The sequence below is a fragment of the Caloenas nicobarica genome, chromosome 3 (genome assembly GCF_036013445.1).
Source record: "Caloenas nicobarica isolate bCalNic1 chromosome 3, bCalNic1.hap1, whole genome shotgun sequence".
Taxonomy (NCBI): domain Eukaryota; kingdom Metazoa; phylum Chordata; class Aves; order Columbiformes; family Columbidae; genus Caloenas; species Caloenas nicobarica.
The window spans coordinates 60,848,400-60,871,633 of NC_088247.1; the positions used below are offsets into that span (position 1 = coordinate 60,848,400).

The 23,234-nt window shown below is 41.4% G+C and overlaps 1 protein-coding gene across 2 annotated transcripts in view; it reads left to right on the forward strand.

Moving 5' to 3' along the window:
• PDE7B (phosphodiesterase 7B) overlaps nt 1–23,234 on the forward strand; it is a 183,351-nt gene that overhangs the window by 79,857 nt on the left and 80,260 nt on the right. The window contains exon 1 of one of the 2 annotated variants that reach the window (XM_065630674.1): nt 14,469–14,998. The exons of the other annotated variant lie outside the window; for it this stretch is intronic. Within the exon in view, the coding sequence (XP_065486746.1) occupies nt 14,761–14,998 (238 nt within the window). The 5' untranslated portion in view covers nt 14,469–14,760. Of the gene's footprint in view, nt 1–14,468; nt 14,999–23,234 lie in introns of those variants that run through there. 2 annotated transcript variants of the gene reach the window in all.

Below are 23,234 nucleotides of genomic sequence, written 5' to 3' on the forward strand. Positions count from 1 at the left end.
AGAGAGGGTGGTAAGACTTTGAGAGCACTCACATGGATGAAGAATCAGACATCCAAGACACTTTTCACTTGTCTGCTCAAACTTTCTCATGCCCTTCTACTGAGGAGCTATGTTAAAAACAGCCACTTCTGATTATAGAATAGTTACAGGAATTTTAAAATACTTGATTGCAACTGGTGTCCAATCTTTATTTTTTTAAAATGGTCACAAGTAATTCAGCCAGAGGCATAAAGAGGGACTTGCGTATTGCCTGATATTTATGGTTTTAATTCTCAATGACCCACATGTGCATGTGTGGGAGTGGCTATGTTCATCTTGTCTTTTATGTTTGCACTCAGACCTACTCCATACACATGAGCATTAGTGGGAGTGGATGTTTTTCTAGAAAACATACAATGCTTATTGTGCAGTACCAAGCAAATGCAAGGTACTATATTGTGTAATTAAAGGGCATTTTATATGGTATAACAGAGAAAAATCACTAAATTGGACATGCTCCATGAATGCAGAGAATGTTCCGCGACATAGAAGGAATCAGTCCAGCCAAGAAACATGATACAACATATTTTAAAAAGGAAATTTGGCTCTTTAAGGAATGATGATGCCTTTTACTTTTCTATTATATCTTTTCCAGCATAACTTAAAACCTCAGGCTATGATTTTATGATACCAACGTGCAACATATTAAAAAGATAACCTTCTTAGTCAGATTATACTTTTCATTAGTTCCTAAAAATCAATTCATTTTGGCTTCTTCTAACTGGATTGTCTGGAATCAGGACACCCAAATCAGCAGTCCTCTTAGAAACTTGTTGCTTCTAAGTTTTAAAATGTCCTGATTCATAATGAAAAAGAAATTAATACCTTTAAATACTTTTAAGTGTAGCACAATTGGAGGAGTTCTATGGAAATTCTTGGCAAAATTTAACAAAATGAAACAAGTATCTTCTGTAATATGGAAAATAGCATATGTGAAAGAAATGCATGGAAATTGCTTACAGCTATCCATAATGACAACTTTCCAAATTCTATTACTGCACATCGGTTCTGCTCAGGAACAAGACACCGTTACTTTAAGATGGGATGGGAAGATCTCCTTCTCACTCAAGGCCACACATGGCTGGAGCAAAAAAAATCGCACATAGAAATTTCTGCCTCCTTATCTCATTGTTTCACAGTTCCTCATACAGTTTAGCTCATGCTGAAAAGCATTTAAGTGCTAGCTCCTCTCAGAGAGGCACATCCCTTCGCTTAGGATGCAGAGCAAACTGGCTTGCCTTAACGCCAACAGTACTTTTCGGTATGTAGGTGGAGAAGTGGGGATCTGTTGCAGCTAATTTCAGTGCTGCAGCACGCAGCGCTGGCGATAGGCCAGGCAGGGCAATTTCTGAGCACATCTCGCTTTCAGAGCATCTTGGCTTCCAGCTGGGTCCACAGCTTGGCCCGACGTGGGCCAGGTTGCAAGAGTGGGCTGTGGCTGCCAGCTGTGACCATTTAGTCACAATGGGGCTGAAATCAAAGATGAGTTAGGTAAAGGCTCTTCCGTGTGTTAAATTAAGGGAAATAAGTAACTGAGACTTTGTTCCTTGTGGCTATAAAAGATGATTCTTAGAATTGGTCCTTATCCTGTTTTTCTAACCAGAATTGATTCTTATCACACTTTTCTGATGAAAATACTGCTTTGGCCACAACATTATTTTAAATTTTCCCTCATAATATATTCCAGTTACATAGATACAAATAGCATTTATATCCAATCCTTTTCAGTAGTGTTCACACTTCAACCATTGGTGAACAGCAGAGCTTATAGCTATTACCATAGTTTGCAACTGTCTCCTCACCTAATAGCCCAGATGTAATTGGCAAGACAACACAAATAATAAAAGATAAAAACATGTTCAAATATGGATGGAAAAAAAAAATTTTAAATACTTCTTCAGAATAAAAGCAACTACAGATGCAAGACACTTTTTTGTCAATAATAAGTGGACTGGACAATAAGATAGCTCGACATACCTAACACCTCTTGAACATTGCACCTGCTGAGGACTTCAGGGGTGGTTGCAAGTACTCCATCCCTGCGCACACCTGGCCCATGGGAAGGCTGCTCACCTGTCCTGCAAACCGAGACACTCAGGCCTGAAGGTTATCTGGGGAGACAGCGCTTTGCAAGGTCGTGCAGGGCTGCCAGTGCTACCGGGCATGACTCACAGGCATTGCAAAGTGACAAACTCCTACTCAACTCCCTGAAAAAAACACCGTTTCTGAACCTGGCTAACAGTGTTACATTTCAACCTGTATTTGTTATTTGTATGGTCTTGCCAATTGCACTTGAACCCTGAGGGTGGCCAGATAGCTATAAATCTTGATAGTCCAGAATAACTATGTTTGAGGCAGATACATGTGAGTATCTAAGATGAGGTATAAGGCCTCTGTTACTGCAGTATGCTAAAGGTTCTTTATTTGTAACATTTATGTTTGCTTTCTGCCTTTGAAGAAAGGTAACACTATTTCTCACATTAGCCATAAGCAAATAGTTACAGCTATACAGTGTGGGGGTGTAAGGCACTAAAAGCCACTTAGCTCTGGTTTCCTAATCAAACAACATTATCCCGTGCAGCTTGGTGCTTTTGCACCTTACATCTCTGGAATTCTTCCCAGAGAAATCAGGGGACAAGAGAGAAACGATGAGTAGGCTCCAGACCTCATCCCAGCCCTGAGTTGTCTCACATTGCCAACCTTGGAACCAGGAGGAACTCATGAGTTTAGGCAGCTTAGATATAGCCAAGGTGATTAAAACTAATTTGTTAGTATTGCACAGGCAATGTGATAGTCCAGGGAGCTGAATTAATATCTGCTCAGAAAAGAAGTACGTTACTTTTTAAGAGTATGTGCCATGTGTGACATCTTTTTTATACTATTGAGCTGACATCTGTAGAGATGTAAGACCACTACAAAAGCACAGTTCATTTTCTTTTTTTTTTTCCATAATGACTGTAAAAAAACCAGGCGGGGTAAGAGGGGGAAGTTAATGCCATTTTTAGAATAAAACTCCGTAAATAAGGATATTGTCAAAACTGCTGAAAATAAGACTGGTTTGGTTATTCTCTTAACTTATGAATTTTCATACAGCCACTACTATTGCTGTTTTCTTGAGTTTCTAAGCCTGAACTTACAAAATCCATATTTTTCAAGCAATACTGCTTAATATGTTTAAGCAGGTAACAGGCAAAACTCAAAAGACTTGGTGATACCACATTATTTTAAAAAAGATCTAAAATTCTGAATGTTTGTTTCAATTTATCTTAGCATCTGGGAATTCAGACAGAAACCCAAAGATCAGAATTTTCTCATGAGATTCTTCTCCCTGGAAACAACTAAAGGGTAGCACTTTCTGCACTGTTCTCATCCTTCCACTTCTGATCTCAGCAGAAGCTGAGGCGCACAGCTGACTCCAATATTTATTTATTTAGAAAGCAACAGAACATTTTGAACCTCCAAACAAAAAGAATAAAATCTGGTTGTTTGGATTTCTGCCAAAGACGTGATGGATTCTACTAAACAATTGTTAAACAGCAATTGTTACAATTTAGGGTGTTTGGTCTGTGCCAAATGCTACTCCACTGTCCATTATTCTAATTTAGGGTGCAAGCAGCCTGCCCAAATATCAGCAAAATCTTGGCTGGTTAAATTATCTAGCTGTTTTCCCATGGCTCCTCTTTGAGTCGAAGGGAAGACACAGGCTCTGTGATACAGTGACTCAAGAGTAGAAGGCTAATTTGGGTACTTTGAATTGTACCCTTGGTGACTGTCTCATTCCTACTTAAGTTAGTGACTAAGCTGGGTATCTAAAGTCAGCATTGTAAAAGTCTCCCTGTTTCTTACATTGACCTTTGAATGATAATTAGGACCTGTCTGTATAACATCTAGTAAAACAAGGCTCCAACCACACAGACATATGTTACCAAATTGATCTAATCCAAAATGATTTGTACTCCCACATACACACTGAGGTATATTGGCATTTATTAATAAAGGAAAACAAAAAAGGCAATTAGGAAAGTTATATTTGGCTTTATGCTTCAGGGAAATGAGAAAAATAACCTAAAATTGATGCACATATTAAATAATACTTCTATTGGCCTTTAAGATTTAAATACACAATCTACAAAGTTAGTATTTTTCATCTTATCTAGACCAGCTATCACCTGCTTTAAATGTCTTCTCCTTTCATTATATTTTTATAAAATAAAAGTAATTAACTGTAGTGAATAGCTACCAATTACTGAATGTATATAGTTCTCTTTTACCATTCATTCTCAGCAGGGAAATTTCTGCCCGTTGCTCTTACCACGGTACATCACGTCTCATTGATCTCAGCCACAGGAAAGGGCACTAACTGCACAGCTGCCAAGGCTGGTTTTTTACCACAGTTGGTACAAAGACATTTGAGTGCTACAGACATGCTGTCAGGTCTTCCTTCGTCTTCTGTGGCACATACAAGACACCTGCAAGCTATTGAGCTCTTTACTCAAACGCATCCTCACTCTGTCCAGTGCTTGCCCTTGCTTACACACACTTGAGGATAAAAAATGTTCAATAAGATAGCTACAACAAGCCGAAATGTTTTTAGTGGAGTAATTTTGCCTCCGAAAAGGCAGAGTTCTAATTTTTTTTCTAAACAAATATTGTTATTAATGTATTTTCACAAGGGAAAGTTGCTTCTCATTTCTCATTTTAAGAAAACAACCAGAATTACATTCTGACCTTTTCCCTTCACTATTTTTGTTAATTTATTTAGACTTTAATATTCTAAAATGTTTATTCGAATGTTATTCAAATACCAGGTTAAATGTTATTCAAATATCATGTTATAGGATCTGTTATTCTAATGCAATGTTTTGAAGTTATCTCGACAGACTACTCACTGCAACAAAAGGAAAAAACATTTTCTCAGTAGTAATTTATTACAAATTTTAAAATTCTGCCTGATGGACATTTGGTTTTAAATTCTAATTTCTAATAAAAACGAAGTTTTACATTTTTATAAAACAAATTCTGCTTTCCAACTTGCTACTGTTAACATTATTTTTATTACGTTAGCAATCGTATTCTGAACTAAGGAGCCGTGCTTTCTAAAAGAAAAAACTCCAGCAAGGAGTCCTAGATGAACATGGACTTCTGTTTATGCTGTGACTAAAAAAGGAAGTTTATGTTCATGCAAAAATGAGACTTAAATAAGTATTTCCTATAGAAGCACGTGATGGCATTCTTGGAAACCTGAGATTTAGCTGTTAAAAAAAAAAGCTGATGTAGATGGCAAATGTCAGCAAAGGAGGTGCAGTTCATTTTCTAATTCATCAGCATAGGAAACTAGTGGTTTAATAGCATGACAGGCCAACTGATGTTTGATTTTTTTCCACAAAGTCACAAAATCTGGTAAAAGTTACATCACTTCCTTGCATGCTAGCCCCACTAAATTGTTTCCTGTGCCAATGTTCCTGCTGAAGTTGGAAATACTGGAGGATTTCTTTCCCTTTCTGAAAAGCCAAAGTTAATGGTGGCTGAAACCAGTTTCATCTGGTATTACTTGAACATTGATATTATACTTTAAAAATAAGAGCAAAAACTATATAACAGGTTTCATTGAAGGGCATAAGAAGTTCCTGATAAAAAGAACAGAAACCATTTTACTTATTTAGTATATGCATAATATTCTATTAAAAACATACCAGCATTTTCAAGAAGATGGACTAGACCATTATTTAGACTTTTTTTAAACTCTGATTTTAGGACACAGCAGCAAACACACTGTAACATCTCCACTTTTCAAAACACTCAAAATCATGAATTAAGCTCTGTGGAAACTGAATTCAGAACTGGGGAGCACAGCTGTCCCTGGCAGTTCAGTGCTCCCTTGATCACCAACATTTTCTTTCTTCAGCTAACAGGGACACACAGCAAACTCCCTCAGTCACCTTCTCCGAGTGTCATCCATCCTTTGTAGACTTCAAAGAAAGGATGACACTTTGCTGAGCCCATACTTACACAGAGAAGACAGCGCCTGTCATTCTAAGGATCTCAGCTTGGTTTCTGAATTAAGCATCTTCAGACTGCAAGTGTGGGTGGCAGAAAATGTTTGTGGGAGCAATCACTCTTCTGTTTAGCTCTCTCTCTCATCCCACCCAAAGGTGGCTGAAAAGAGGTTTTTTGTTGTTATTTCTACAGGACCTCTCTCAGCAGAAGGCAAGCTAAGGAGAGTAACCCAAATGTCTTAAAATTGTGAGATTAAGTAACCAGCGACGTCTTGTAATTGGCTTGTCATATGATATTGCAGACCTCAGAAAAACAGATCAAGTACTGGCAAATATAGTCCCTGGGTTGGAAAGTATTGAACAGATAGTGAAATGGAGACATAAATGTTGTCCTATCCCACCTGAAAACTTCTGATACCAAATTGCTACTGATGGAAAGGGATGTTTATGGATGTCAATACCATGACCAAAGCTCACACTTCATTGTGTGGCTACTGTCTGGGAAAAAATCCGTATACAGTACAGTATTTGCATGACCATAACAAGCTCAATGTTTTCCTCTTTTACTAAGCTTTTGATCAATTATGGACCTTTACAAATAACGTATCTTACAATTACTAGGGATCTAAATGAATATTGCTATCATAAGAGCAGTGCAGAGCCCTGCAAAATAATGCGATTGCCTGGATTGAAAAAAAAATCAAAAAAGATATCTGAGGAAGCACTGGAAAACATTTATGGTATTACATATCTGCAGCTGGAACTGCATTGCTGAGAGCAGCCTGCCCAAATACATCTGAGAGAAACAGTTTTTCCAGAAAGCCTTCCCTCCATCTTCAGATCTAGTGGATGCCTTTAACCAGTTGTAGATACCTCTTCCCCCTAAGCTATCTACCCAGAGATTTTTCTTTCTGCAACATCACCAGCAAGACTACGTTTTGAGTGGAAGCTGCAGTGAAGAAAAGAACCAACACGTGTTTGCGTGATTATCAATGGCACGGTAATAAAATGCCAGCACAGGGGTGACAGCAGAGCTCCAAAGCTGCTGATCCCATTGGAGCTACATTTACACAAACGCATTTGTAAGAAATGCAAAGAGCTTGACTACAGTAAATATGGCCTGATTTTGCAGTCGTGAGAAACTAGGTCAGAGGGAGCTTAGTTTATCATTAGAATGTTTGTGCATCTTTGTTAGACCTTTCCCACGACTTCCCAGCTGTATCTCCTGTGCATCCCCGCAGCAAACTGCACTCACTGCTGTCATGCAAGATGCAAAGTGGGGAAATGAAGCCATAGAACTTCTGTGAGAGGGCAAATAACCTCAGCTTTGGGGTACATACATCATCAGAAAGCTGATGTGCAGACAGAATAAAGACACAGCATGAGCATATGTGTAGAAATGGTATTCAAGCACACAGATATTTCATCCAAAATACACGTCTGAATCATCTGAATTTCTTCCACTATAATTTAGTGGCCTAGGTATTCAACCTGACCAAAGTGTCAAGCTTATTTAGTCACCACTAGTAATAAGTCCACAATCAGAATGTACACGGCATTGGGCAAAATCCAATTCAGTTGTATTATTTTACTTTCGCATTGCAAATAGGAATAAATTTGGGAGAGGTCTGCACAAGATCTATCCCTAACCTATGCCATCCTAACACTCATTATAAGGTCTAAATAAGCCCAGAGATAAATTCACCATTAATCATTACAGTCAAAAAGACAAAAACTGAAGACTAACAAGTAGATACTCTGCAATATTAGTATGTGCAGTCATCAAATATCTAACAAGTTTCAGAAGTTAAGGAATGTCTATTAATTTTATTTTAAATAGTGCTTATTTTCCTAGTCAAATATTATTTCCTCGCCATTTTGAAATCTAAAAGGAAAAATTAAGTTGTCAGATCTTGAGATATCTGATTTACAACTGAAGGAGCAAGCCCTATTATTCGCCTGTATTTATCATTATATTTATGTCCCATTTATTCCTACTGTACGATGATTTATTTGACAACAGATTAAACTAGATATCACTTAATGAAGATTTTTTTTGGCTACTCACTTTATTTGTATAATTTTAAAAGACAGGAAAATACTAAATCATAGTTGCAAGTCTTTTCTATATACCATAAGGGGCAAGGATACCATAGGCTATACAGCCACTCATGCCATCTCATTAGGGTAACAGGTGAAAGAAGAAAGATTTCAAATGTGGCACATTTCTCATCTTTCAAACTGCTGCCATAATTTTTAGATACTTATGTCCCAACTGAGAAAATATGTATGCACATGCTCAGCTTTAAAGATGGCAGTAATCCTTTTGAATTCATTGAGACTATTCAATTACTTAATATGAGTTCTGCATTTAAAGGAAATGTGTCTCTCATCTGGTTAGTCTCTTTTTCTACTAACTCTTTTTTTACCTATTCACAAAAAGGAATCCTGCAAGATGCTGCAGTTATTCTTGTTATACGGTTATTACATAAAGATGATGACTAGCATTTCCACTGTCTTGTATAATAGGTTATTTTCTGCCTATCTGATTTATAACTAAATTTTCAATTAGATGCAGTATTCTTAACCTCCCGCTCCATTACCCTAGATCATTATTAGGCATCTGTTGCAAACTGCTGCAACAATCACTGTGTAACAGCTTCTTTTGGGATGGCAATGAGTTTTTCTTAAATCTTTTGACTTTACCTTGGCTCAGGTAAATATCACTTACACGTAAGAATTGAAGGAACAGATAAACTAACAGAGTCCATCAGATACATTGTACAACACAGTTAAATACAATGCTGGCAATTCCCTTCTTACTGCTTCTTCTGCTTATCAGTATTATTTTCTTATTATGGTTCATTAAGGTGAGATGAGTCTATTATCTGTTATTTCCTTTAAAGCCACACAGAATTTCACCGTATACTGTGGGAGACTTCAAGCATCAGGCTCAATATGCTGAACTTTTAATATTCCAAGGCAGGCAATGGAAAAATTACACAACCCCACTGTTTCCAATTAGTTATGGACTTCTGTTTATTCCTTTACCACAAACATTTTTTCTTAGTTAGTAGTACAAATTGTTAATCATAAAAATGTGCTATCTCACATGTGCTAAGAATGAAAAAGGAATTGGTTCCTTGCCCTCTAGAACTCAAGCAATCCTCACTCCTCCGTTTCCAGAACCCTTTTCCAAGGAGTCTGATTGACTGATGACAACAACCAAAAGTTTACTGTGAACCCACAGAACACCACTGCCCACCTTCAACATTTCCCAGGAGGTGAGGCTCTCAAGGAGAAATGCTGTGTGCAGCTCAGGCAATAACCAATAGTGCATCCTACCACTCCCTTAGAAATTTATTTCGCCACTCTTGCCAATGAGATGGTAACAGATAGAAAAACCTCCTACTGTGTACCTTGAGTATGCATCAAAAAAATGTTAGTAAATTGTTGAGAATTCATAGTAAAAATATTAATGTCAGAGCTGGGAAAAAAGTTCTGAGATAGAGTTTATAGAATTTAGTATGTCCAGTCTAGAGCAAAGACAAAGTAACTATCCCCCAATAAATACAAAATTATTCATATTTCATAAAGTAATGACAATGACAGAGATAACTAAGGGTAATTGTTCTTATTAGTAAGAATAAAGTTTAAAATAATAGACATCTGAAATGAGACAAATGTGGGGCAAAGAATATGAAAATTATGCTAAGATTTTTAAAGCAATGAAAGAAACTTTCCAGGAGGTCATTAGAAAAATTCTTGCAAGCTCTGCATGACTCTGCCTGCTTATATTTCTTCTGTCATATTCTCCAAGCTTCATAGGCACTTTGTCTCCTTGTCCCGTCTAAAAGTTACTCACTCACATTCTTGTTTTCTCTGTAGGCTGCCCTGCAAATATGCAGCATCTTTGGGGTTTTACTTTATGTGTAATGACAGTGCCCCAGCATTCTCAGTCTTCTCTTTTATCTTAAACTCACATCACACCCCTGAAGCCTTCTAAAGCTTGATCCCAGGGATGGTGTCATCACTTGGTTCTGTCCCTAGGCAATGGCCGAGCCTATTGTCTCTGCATGACCCTGTGGCCTCTAGGACAGAGGCAAAGGCACACTTTTCGTAAGTGACTACTGATTTAAGATGATTCCACTAATAAGTGCCATCTCAAGACAAGTGCTTTACACTTTCTAAAAATCCATATCTGATAGTCTTTGAAGGTGGTCTTTACATTTGTAGTACCTAATGTTTGCTAATCACTTTTGAAAAATTTGGTAGTCTTTTCCCAGCTTTTAAAATAATATGCTATATAAATAGACAACATCAAATCTTTCCAGATATCTATTTGGGATGTAGTTTTAGTAAGCTTTGACACGGCCCAGTGGTGTGGGTTAGCTGAAAGAATAGACAAAGTTTCCAACAGTAATGAATCTGCCACTCTACTAATTTATGTGCCATTTTTTCAAACATTGGCTATCAGACAGAAGTAATAGGAATAATAGAATATAACTTCTTCTTTACAATACTCTGTTAATACAGAAAGGCAAAGATGCCTGTATTCCAAGGAAGCTGTCAGCAAAGTTGCAGGCTGGAGGTCCCAATATCACTTACAGTACTGGCAAGCAGGAGGTCATTGCTGCGGAATGAAGCTTGGGGAGGGAAGCAAAAGGAAAAGGCTGGTGGGGACGGAGGGGGAGAATCAAGGATCTTTCTTCACCATTCTTGTTTTACAGCTTTTGTGTGTCTGGACTGATTTGTTGTGGGAGAGCTGCTGGAGACAGTATATTTGGCACAGGACAGGATAGCTCAAAGCCAAAAGGATGGTGCTATTGCCAGTTTAAACCATGGCTTTTCTTTTTTTTCTCTCTCTCTTTCCCCCTCCCTCCTTTTTCTTTGAAGGAAGGAAAAAAAAAGGGGGGAAGAAAGGGACTTGCAATGAAAACCAGAGCAGTGGGTCAACGACGGCCCTGTAGGCTTCAGTAGACTGGAAAGATACACGAAGCACTTCCTCTACCATCTGGCATGCAATTCTGCTGCTGCCGCTCTGAGTACATAACTTTGGAGTGAATAAGCAAACAAGTAAAACTTTTTAAGAGACACCAATTATGAAACACCAGCTATTAATCTGTCAGCTCACTCCTTCCCTTTTCTCCCACCACAGTATTCTTTCCTCAAGTCTTTTCCAGTTCTCGTGTCTACCTGTGAAAAGACACACTGCCTTGTCAGGTTTTCAGATCTGATCCCGTTCGCCTTTTTGTTGGCATTGCTTCTCAGGATGAACGAGGGCCAGAGCTAATACATTTATATTTCTCTTGTAATCACTTAAGCTTCTTTGACTTGGAGTTGGAGAGAAGTGCAGTTAGTAGCAATAAAGTCATCTATCTCTACTGAAAGATTTCCTTCAAGTCTGGCTGGCAGTGAGAATGCAAAAGAGAAGCTTTAGGTGAGCCAAGCTTGCTCAAGGACTGTTTAAAATGCAGTCACAAATGGCTGGGTATATTGCTGTGTAGGATTATGTTATGTTTTAATTCTGACAGATTTTCTCAAGCACAATGAAAAGCATTATGTTGAGGTCACATCTTCAAGTTGGGTAAAATCATCACAGCACAACTGAAGCCAGAGAAACAGAGAACTTGCAAAATCTGAGCATTTTGCCTCTGAAAAGTCTCTGAGAGTGATGTTACAGCTGATTTTTGAAGCCGAAAACCTCATTATCAAATATATATTTTCTAGGCTTTCCTGTGAGCAGCTCTTATCCGGCTCCATTCTTATAACAAAAAATGAAAAAGGGAAGTCAATCATTAATAGCAAAATCTTGGCTTAATTAAGGAAAAGTAACCACTGAATTGTAGAACAACTGTGAAGCACAAGTTTAGTAAGAATAAGATGTATCAATTTACAGACATACCTATTAATGCCAGACATTTTTTATAAGATTTGGGTTTTCATTCACAACTGCTGATCTTTAAAGTGGCCAGAAAATGGGAGAAAAACAAACAAACAAACAAACCAACCACCACAACCTCCAGGCTATCTAGAGCAGTTGCTTTCATTTGACACTAATTTTCCCAGAAAAAAATACGTACTGCCAGGTTTATTACATAGCTTCTTGAAACACTAAAACTGTAACAACAACAGGTCACAGTTTCAGTTTGTTTTTTGACTGATCTCCTGCTTCATACCTGTGCAACTGTGAGTGAAAACAAATACAAGAATTAATGCTTTGATTCTAACTGCCCGACCCCATCCACAAGGCAGGTACACATCCAAGTGACCCAGCTAAAGTTGGCACAAAACTTTTCCTGGTTTTAAGGATATAAAAAGGTAGTGTAGATTTTGAAAACTCAAAAGATTGCTATAGATGCTACCAAGAGGGCTGGTGGTTAAGTTTGTTTAAAGACCTATATGCTCAGATATTAATCTAAATTTGGGCTGGGCATGTGTGAGTACATTCTCTTCCTAAATATCTGGTACTTTTTGCATCCAGTGAAGCTGGAAACACAACAAGGATAGCCTTCCTCCCATAGTTCTCTTGGCACTTCTGCTTTTTGGCCCAGTGGAGAACAGGAAGTGCAGAGGTAAAAAAAGAGGAAAAATAATAACTGGGAAAAAAAAATTACAGCAACTCCTTGTAGCTCAAAACCAAAATGAAGTAGTTAGGGTGTAAGGTTTAACTCACCCAGCAGGTAAGTAGCCTTCTAAGCCTTTTGGACTTCAGTTGCCTAGTTTATCCCTCTCTAACAGGAGCAACATGGCTTTAAAAAGTAATTGCACAACACGCACTAATATGAAAAACCTTAAGTATCACAAGAAGCCATATGAACTTAAAACCAGTAAATTTTACCTTCCCACAAAATTACAACCATACATTGTATGAATGTGTTAATGCTTGTGCTACTGTACTGAACATCACGTATTTGTTTTCTTTGTTCTTAACCCCTTTGTTGCAAGAGTCAGGATATCCTGACGCTAAGCACTCTGCAAAATAAGAGTACAACAACAATAGTATAACACTTTGGAAGCATTTCACAATTTTTGAGACAGAGAGATCTGAAAGCGTAGTATGCTAATAGTATGGCACTCAGCCTACAGTCAAAATACGGCTACTTTTTGAAAAGCATTAGAGCTGTCTGTCTGAGGTGGGAACACTAAGACATAGCAGAGGATCCTAGAAAAGGGGAAACAGCACGCTTCCCCTGCTGATGTCGGCATGAGGAGGAAAGGCTTGTGCACCCTGATTTCTACACGTAAGGGTGTTAACTTCCAGTCCATTCCCTTGGATTCTCTTCCTCTGTAAAGGAAGATTGTTTGTTTGCCGGTTTATTTTTCCATCTGGAGAGAAGGTAGAATATTGAGTGTAACCTGGAGAAGACAAATGTATTAATTATACCAGCTAAGAAATGCTATAATGCCCACTAAAGTCTTCTTCTGCAGTTTTATTGAAAACTAAGTGCTGGTGCAAGAAGCCACCCTCCACCCCTCTGCTGTACACTCTGTGAACTAAGGGCTAAAGGACGAGTACCAACAACAGGCTACAAAGGATATATTGTAAAAAGGCAAAACAAAAGTTCTGCAAAGCGCAAGGCCTGTCCTGGTCAGGGACCCCAGGGAAGGGACGGGTGCTGCTGCCGTGCAGGGCCAAGGGCAGCGTTGAACGTGCTCAGGGAAGCGCTCGCCGGGCCCCGAGCGTTGCTGGCGGCTGCAGAGCCCCGGTACGCCACCTCATTTCTGCATGAGACAGAGCACTCGCCCGGGCGGCTTTGCCTTGTTTTTAAAGATTAGCGAGGAATAATTGTCTTCTCCTTGGAGTCTGTGAGTGATCGCTGCCATCAGGCAGTGTCCTAACGTGAACCCATTCAGGTGGAGCTTTGCAGCCAAAGCGATGAGGACGCAGCGCAGACCTCGCACCCTCCCCAAACCCGTAATCTCAGCAACTCGTTCCTCCAGGGCCCGTCAAGCCCCAGCACATTCGCTGCCCTTCTGCATGCTCGTTTCGGGTATTTCGCCTCAGTTGGCGTCCGAAAGCGGAGCCGGCGGGGGGCACCGCACGCCGCGAGCGGACCCGAGCCCCTCTCCCGGCCCTCGCAGCGAGCGACGGGACGTGAATTACCGCCTTTCCTCCCGGCCGAAAGGCAGCCGAGGTTACCGCGGGGTTTGACTAAGAGACCAAAACTCCCACCGGCTCCGTAGCCAGCCCGGCGACGCGAAGGCGGGGGGAGTAGGGGCTCCCCCATGGCATCACGGCAGGGATAAAGTCAAACCACCTCCTCCCTGCCCTCCTCCTTAGTGCACACAGGGGCGTGAGGGGCGGCTCTGCCCGCCCAGCCCCGCTGCCGGGCTGCGCCAGCCCCCGTGCCGCGCCGCCGCCGCCGGCAGCAGCGGCCCGAGCCCCCACCCCCGCCCCCGGGGCTCGGCGCTGCGCCGCGCCGGCATGAGCGGCGGCTCCGCGCCTGCCCGCCAGCCCCTTCGCCCCGGCTGCCGGCGCCTGGCGGCGGGCTGAGGGCGCGCAGAGGGCAGGCGAGCGGCCGGTGAGCGCGGCGGCTGGTGCCCGGCGCTCCTTCCTTCCCCGCCCGGGGAGCGGGGCCGAGGCCGGGCGGCGGCGGGGCGCGCCCCCTGCGTGGGGCGGCGGCGGTGGGCGGCCGGGTGCCCCCGCCCCGCTCTGGATGCCCATCGCGGCTGCTCGGGCCGGGGGGTGGCTGCGGCTCCCCGGCGGGGGGCGCGGGTCAGGATGCCGGTGCTGGAGCGCTTCTTCCCCGCGGCAGAGCCGGGCAGGCGGAGGAGGACGGGGGAAGAGCCGATGCCCTTTCCCATGGGCAGCCTGCCCGGTTATCAGCAGGGGACCCTGGCCTGGGACTTGCCCGAGATGATCAAGATGGTAAAGCTCGTTTGGAAATCCAAGGGGGAGCTCCGCGGGGCGAAGCACAGAGGGGTTTTGGAGAGCGACGATGCCCTGGGCGGTTCGGCAGGTAGGTTTACCCTGCCCCGTTGCTCGGGAGAGCCGGGGAGCAAACGCGGCTGGGGGCCGCGGGTGGCCCGCGCCGTCGCGGGGCAGAGCCGCTGGGGTCCGGGGCTGCTGCCGGCGGAGCGGGGCGGGTTGGAAGGGCGTGGGGCTGGGGGGCGCTGCCCCATGGGCGTCCGGGCTTAAAAACGTGGGCTTGGCAGCTCTCACCCTCTCCCCCCGCGTACACACGCGGAGTTTGTGTCGGATCTGGAATCCCGGTCCGTTTGGCGCTCTCCTCTGCAATCTGTTGCGTGCTTTTATAAGCGGGGTGATAAAAGCTTGGCTAAAAACTAGAGCAAGTAGCTCCGCGGCTTTCAGGCTGACCTCAACCAGGGCTGCCGGGCTTGGTGCCGGCGCGGGGGAGCCTCTCCCCGGCCCCCACGAAGCTCCGCAGCGGCGGCCCCGCGATCAAGGTGGGGGGGGCGGCCGCGGGCCGCCCCGGGACCGCCGGGCTGCTCGGCAGCTGCAGGAGAGGGCTGGCTGCGTCCTCCACAGCGCCGAGGGCTTCCTCGGTTGTGTCCGCTGTGGCTTTTCAGAGAGGCCTCTCGTCTTACGCTGCCAAACTTCACCTTCATCTTTGAGCGTGCTTGGCTCATTTCACATGATCTTCCCGTGCCTCCCGTCCGCAAAGCGGAGCCGGCACCCTTACGACTTGTGTGTTGTTAGCTACCAGCTTTAAAAACTTGAGACCCATTCTTAGAGTAACACTGCCCCATCCCACTACTTTCTCTTTGAACATCATATATTACTGGCTAAGGTTCACATGCATTTTATTAACTGCATAAATTTTGCACGTCGGGTTTTTTCCTAACTCACACTCATGGAGCCATATGGCACCATATCAAGTGCTTTATTGAAGTCCAGATTGGACTTCATGCATTTTCATTTTGTCAAAATGAGCTGTCATGTTAGAGTGGTACTTCTTTCTTCCGATTAGTTGATACTGCATCTTATTCTGTGCTCCACATGGCCTATGGTTCAAAACCTCTTGCCTTCTGTTGGAGGCAACATTTTGCATCCTTCAAAAGCTCTTGACTTCTGTTGAAGTCAGGCTCACAGGCCTATGATTGTCTCGCTATCAGATGATTTTTTTTTTTTATTCTTCTGTCATCATAATACCATGACTTAATAGACTTACTGAAACTGTGTGGCTTGTTCCTTCAGAACTCTGGATTATCTCATCTCTGCAGCCTGGTCACTAAACTCTTCCAGTGCATTCAGTCTACAAAAATTATGCCTTCATCATACTTTGTTGTACCCTTTATCAAGACGTATAATTTATATTATTTTGTACAAGAAGAATTTAATATGTTGCAGGTATTTCAAAGTGCATGTGTGTGTATGTATGTATGCTGTGTATGTATGTAACTGTATATATAAACTTGAATAGTAAGTAAGTATCTGTGTATCACTTTTAGATGCCTGCCAAGGTTGACTGGTTGATCATTGTATGTCCATCATTTCAGACATTTGCAGCTTAGCTAAGCAATGCATGGTTCACTTCTGTTTTGAAAAAGGGAAGACAAGTTCTCAGGCTGCAAGGAAAATGTACAACCTGCCACCCCATTCTTTGGGAGTCACTTCACTTTAAAGGAATAATAAGTAAGAGTGTTGTGGATAAAGAAAGGGGAGGTCAAATTGCTCCTTAAGACTTGAAGCAAATCAGCTGGGAATGTACCATAGCCAACCAGGGAGACTGAGGTTTATGTGGTGATGAGTGTTCAGAGATGGACCCTAATCAAACAGAAGTTAAGAAATGCTGCATTGGTTACACCTCATGTATGAGTAATAGTGGTTTTTCAGTATGCTTGTGTTATATCTGGTGAAATTAGTTTCATTAGGCAACAAACGAGATTCGCCTTCAGATTCCTGGAGGCAACTAAAAATGTGCATGAATGTACAGAGACAGATTAGTCCACCGGCAGGATATGAGTAACTTGCATTTACTCAAGTGGCTATTACTCGTATCCTGTGAAGGGACAGTCCTCTTCATGGTGCCAGATCCTATTTCATAAGCTCAGTTGACTTGCAGCAATACAGATGAGAGCAGAAGATGACTCTAACTCTCAACACTTTAAATACTAATCATCAGACAGTTTGAATGAACCAGACCTGGGTTGCTGGTTTTTCCTCCTCAGCAACAGTCATCTTGGTAGTTTTACCTCTTGTGGTTTCATTTCAGTCACTTTAAGTACATTGGAGTATGTGGGAAAACCAGTAAATGCTGAAATCTAGTATACTTAAATAAGTGGAAAATCAAAGAATGCAGAAATAGGAAGAAAAGATAATAGTTAATCAGTAGTATGAGGTACTCAGCATCATGTTTGTATGGTGCTTTGCATGTGTTTGGCTCCTATAAAAAATAAACAACTATATAACTTACATCTCATAAAAAGGCAGTACTTCAATAGGAAATCAGGTTTTCTTCAGGTGAAGCTAAAGCAAATAACTTCAGCGCAAGGTACTGCTAGCTAGGCAAATAAAGGTTGATTGTTCAGTAGTAGAGTTCACAGCACTTTCCACATCAAGGACTTTTTCATTTAAATTTGTAAGTGTTCATGTGATAACTCATGTTCTGCTACCACATCCTCATGAAACTACTTTGCCTACAGTAGAAGAGGAGGAAATAGATACGGATTCTGGAAGGAAACTGTCAGGATTTCTGCCTTGCTTGCTCATGTTAATAGAGATTTAGCTAAGCAAATTGCCTTGTACTAGCCTGAGTGATTGGACTCCACTTGGGCTGGCTTTCTGTAAAGGAATAGCTCTCTTAACCATAGGTAGGGAGGGGGAAGGAGAGCTATATCTGGACATGATGTCAGTTCTGTGGATGGCAATGTCTTGGGGACCCATATAGCCGTAATTCATACCACATTCCTCTTTCCTGAGGTAGGAGTGGAGAGTTGCTGCAGAGCAAAGCTATGTGTTCTGGGTTCTCAAATAAAAGAGCTATATCTGGGTCTTTCATCTTCTTGTTCAGTACTGAGAATAAGCTACTCTATGTCCCTGCAAAACACGCAGCAAATAGTTGGTATGAACGAAGAACCCAGATCTCATAGAGACTGCCTGCCTGGGGTTTCTTCTGATTTTGTTTTCCTTCCAAAGCAGTGAAATTCACATCTTGAGCCCTCTCTTATTGCTGCACTGCTTTTTAAAGTTAGTATCAATTAAGGCTGCAGACCTTTTTCCTGCTCCTGGCCTGCTGTTGCCTAGTAACTCCTTTTTCCCTGTTTCAATCCCTGACCAAATCAGCACAAAACTGTGGTTTGGTGAAGACTCTCTTTGGCTGTGCCAGAAGCCATTTCACATACTCAAGCTGGTCATGTGATAGTAAAAAAGTGTGATAATAGAACATAATTAATTTGAAAAGCACTGGGTGGGAAATGGGTATAATTCAATGTCATTCCTTACAGTGTTTCAAATAGATCATTTGCAATGCTTTTTATTGAATAAATGCTTTTTACTTGAATAAAATAACAGCATGTGTTGGTATTATTACGATTGAATTATCCAAATAATTGAATTATCCGAATAACTGAAACCATGTTGATCTCTAGGAGGGAGCTGCGTTCTCTTTATGACCCTAACTTCCTTATCACCCTCTCCCAGAGTTCAGCAGCAGTTTTGCAGATCAAATAAACCTAATAAGGGAACAGGTATAGGTCCGCCTCCAAGAGTCTTCCTTATGAGCTTTAGCAACCTCTTAAATTTACAGTGATCATCCCAGATAACTCCAGCGAGACTTTCTGTACTATTTGAGTCTTGCACGTGTGCAGACACACAAGACTTTTGAGAGAAGGTGAAGTGGTTCTTAGGATTATCAAGGTCCTTTGAGACACTGATCTTTGTGGGTTTTTTGAAATAACTCTGAGTGTTTTTTTCCACCTATCTCTTTCTGTCTGTAGATGTTTTCTCAGAAATGTAGGTTCTGATTCATGCATGCATCATGCTCATTATTGACTGATGAGTCCCTTTGCCATGAGGAGGAAAAACAAGCAGTACCACACATCACTCCTATTACAGTTTGCTGCTGGGAAAATTTCCCCCAATTATTGGTGCGCCTGTTTACTTCTCCTCTTCAATCAACTGTCTCCTTTCCAACTCAGTAAATTATTCAAACTTCTTGCCATCATCCAAACTGATCTTGCTCTTTCAAACCTTACAGCTGTGTGCTGAGCAATCTCATTATATACCTGTTAGAGAGGTAAGAGTTAAGTCATCTGGTGTGCTTCTTAGGTGGTTGCTTGAAGGTGTTCCTTAAAGTTATTCACAAGACATCCCAAAGACTCAGTTCTTCCATGATATCCAAGGAAACATGGCTTCTACTTCATTTTTATTTTGCAATGAACAACTTTAATCATGTCGTGCAGTAGCTTTGCTGCGCATGTTAAAATAAACTTCATGCTTCCCCTTCCCATAATTACTTATAGATAACTTAAAGATCATCTAGCCCAAGCCCCCTACCATAGGCAGGGACATCTTTCGCTAGATCAGGTTGCTCAAAGCCCCATCCAGCCTGACCTCAAACACTTCCAATGATGGGGCATCCACAGCTTCTCTGGGCAACCTGTTCCAGTGTGTACTTGCTGAATCTTACTTAGTTGTGAAGTCTTGAAACTCATGCATGCTTTTGTAGTCCCACTGCAATAATTAATAATCATAAAATGCTTAAAATCTGAATCTATGAGTTATTGAGAACCAAATGGGGGTTTGGCTGACAGTGCAGAAAGCTCCTCATTTTGTGTAGTTGATGTTGAGTACATAGGTGCCACAGATGTAGATCCCAGCAATAAATAAAACACAGGAGCTATCAAATGGCATTGTCTTAGCATCTGACCAGTCTCTTGTGTTATTCCTTAGATTGAAATCAGCTTCATTTGTGTCCTACTGAGAGATGCACAGCAAGCAGAGGGGCAGCTTGCTGTACCTTTCTGAAGTTAGGTTTTCTTTTTTTTCCTTTTTTTTTTTTGGGTTGGGTTGGGTTGGGTTGGGTTTTTTTGTTTATTTTCTTTTTTGTTTTCTTTTTTTTTTTTTGTTTATGTCGAGACTTGTTAAATCCATTACAGTTACTAGGGACAAAAATGTGAATTTGATAGAATCAAGGCTACCTGTGGCAACCTTGATTGCTCTCTGACTGTTATGTTGACACTCCAGCCCCTGAGAACAGGAAATAAGCTCTTCTATATTCTTGTGAAGAGCTGGCTAAATCAGTGGAATTGTGTGATGGTGTGATTAAGAACAGTGAAATTAGATTGCATGCAGTACTGCTTCTGTAGTCTATGTGTGTAGATCAAGTGATAAAAGACTTAGAATTCAGACCACATCTGTAGGTAGTGCTGTTCAAACATAACTCTCCTGTTTACTGACTGAACACAGATTAGTAATACATGTGATTTGGAGGGGTTTTTTTTCTGAAATCCTTTACTAATTAGGCAATTGGCTTCAAAGATCAAAAAATAATTTTGAGACATTAAATCATGGTCGCTCTTTGAATTCTGTTCCTTTTTTAGTACCTAACTCTTTACAAGTATTTTAAAAATGTAGTTTAGAATGAGAAGTTGAACCAATATTAAAAGTCTTTGGTTTTGAACATGTCAAAATGAGCTGATGTGCTCGTCAACCAAACTCTCTGTTTATTTTGAGGTTTAAAATTTCCACTCAAATCTACCCTTAAGTGTTTAACCACTCTCTCCTACTTCATTCTTATGTAAATTTTCTGTTGTGGATTTGTTAGGGTTCTGGGATATTTGGAAATAAGAGGTAAACCGGGGATAAACATTAGAGAAAAAATAATCTGAATATCTCAACAATTTATGAATGGTTTTTCAGTTCAGCCTTGCTGGCACAATTTTTGTTTGCTTTATTGTGAATGTTGGAAAACAAAAATTGTTTGCAGAAATACTTGGAGAAGCTCTTCCAGCAGCTGTTCAACTATGTACAGCCACAACAGAAAGAAAAAGATTACAATATGGAGTTAAGACTTCAGCATAAAGTTAGCAGATAAAATGTACTTGCCCAGGTTGCGTGTTGGCCAGCAGGCAGAAGGGAATGTTGCTGGCGTGCTAGAAAAGTGACAGAGGTTTTATTGATATGTCGACTCAGACACAAATCAGCAGTCTGCTAAAAACTGTAAACACAAATAGAGCAAATTCCGGTGAGCTGTAAAATGGTGGCAAGATCTGTTGATTTCAGTGGAGCTATTCTAAATACCAGGAGCCGAAGATGTGACTTTATATATAAAAATAGTGTTTCTAAAGGAAAAGCTACTGAACTATAATACAAACAGGCTTTTTGATTTTTTTTTTTTTAATGCTCGTTTGTTTCATTAAGGTTAAAGCTGGTAGTTTTCTTTTATCTTTGATAAATTGACTTTTAAGTTCTTTATACTCTGTGAAGTATTAAACTGATAAATGGCTATCAATAGAAACCAGTAGTGATATTAGCCACGCCTGGCCAGTGGTGATAATTTTCTGTATTGCTTAAATGCTGTGAGAGAAACGTTTAAAAAAGCACTGTGGGATGCATCTAACTTCTAATGCTTCTAAAGTAGGAGTAGAGCATTGTATGCAACTTGTTTGCTATTTCAGCACTTGTTCATAACAAACTTACAGCTTGTGGTCTATCATACTTCTTAAAACTTTTTGCTTGGAGACATGCATCCCAGACAGCTTTCTGCAGTCCTGCTTTATGAAGTGTGAGTTCGGCTTTCCAAAAAACATGAGGAAGAGGGTGCCTCTGTCACCATTTTCTCCACTGTGATCTATTTTGACCCCCTCCCCAGAGCTCTGCATTCAAAATATACTAAACCATGTTACTTATGATTGCTCACATGAATCTTAGCTGCTGGCACATTTCCAAGGGGCATCTTTATGCATGGGCAAACTTGTGTGAATCGGAGTCACACTGGAGGAGCTCCCCAGAGTCAGCTTCTTTAGGGTGACTGAGAAAACTCAATTGACCTCAGGCTGTTTTTTCACAAAAAGTATGCATCCGGTTCTGGCCATGATGCTGTAAATCACACTAGTCCTCATGTCGTCCCTTGGTCTGGCCTAAAAAGTGCAAATACTGAAAAGAAGTCCTCTTGAGACTTCCAGCTTTAAACATGCTTTGACACTTGCTAAAAACTTCTTCTAAGTCATTGTAACCTTGATCAAAAAGAGCATTTTAGCCTGCCTAATTATGGGATAAATTACAGTAACTTTTAAGAACTCGGCTGGTTCTTGGTGTAGACTTGCAAGCACAAGACAAAAATGTCTCAGCTCTTCATTTTTTCCTCAGCTTGCGACGTAAAATTTCTTCTGTCGCTGCTACGGCTACAAACAAACAAACTCTGTATGAGAGAAGGAATAAATCCTTCTTATTAACCTTCTGCATGAAGCATTCTTTCACATCTTCTGTGGACAGCCAACTATGCTTTTCCCTCTCCCCTCCTCAAATCGCGTAAGAGGATGAAGGTTCCTTGCCTTAACGTGTCACCCGCTAAGAAGAGGCATCATCGTGTGAAAGTTCCTGATGCTGCAAAGCTGAGCATAGTGCGGTCTAAGGTGTGTACGAAGAGGAAGGGCCAACAAGGGTTTAGGAGGCTCATCGTTGAGAGTATTGCTGTTAGATCTGCCCCTTATTACAGTAGCAATAAAGGGGCAAAACCCTTCCATGGCTCTTTGATCAGAATATCCTGAAATTCAGTTATCCTCCAGAAAACGAGGTTTTTTAGATCAGAGAGCAGAGGTTGCTGGCAGTGCTCATGAGTGCTGTCCTGTGGGAGCGCTCCCCAGCCCGCAGGGCCGAGGACCTGGTTCACGTTGCACTGAAGCCAGGGAGTGTCTTTCCATGGAGATGAATGGGCTTTGTTCTAAACTGGGACGTTCGGTGGTACTTCTAGGTGAAACCCTGTGGAAGGTGTGCTCTTCAGTGTCTCTTTATACACACTCCTGTGGAGAAATTGCTGTAAAGTTTTCCCCAGCTCTGATCCCTTCTGAAAGGCAAGCGTGTAAAGCTCCGCTTCCCTTGGGAGAGTATGAAATCCTTTCCTCTGTAGCCATCTCCAGCTTGTGTGGAGGTAATGCCCTTCAAATATTGTTATCTCAGTGTTCTCCTTCTATCCCTGACCTAAGATAAGGGTGAAGTATTAACTCTAAGGCCTGCATACCAGATGCTCTGTGCAGGTGCAGTTAGAAACGAAGCGGTATCCTGGAGGGTTT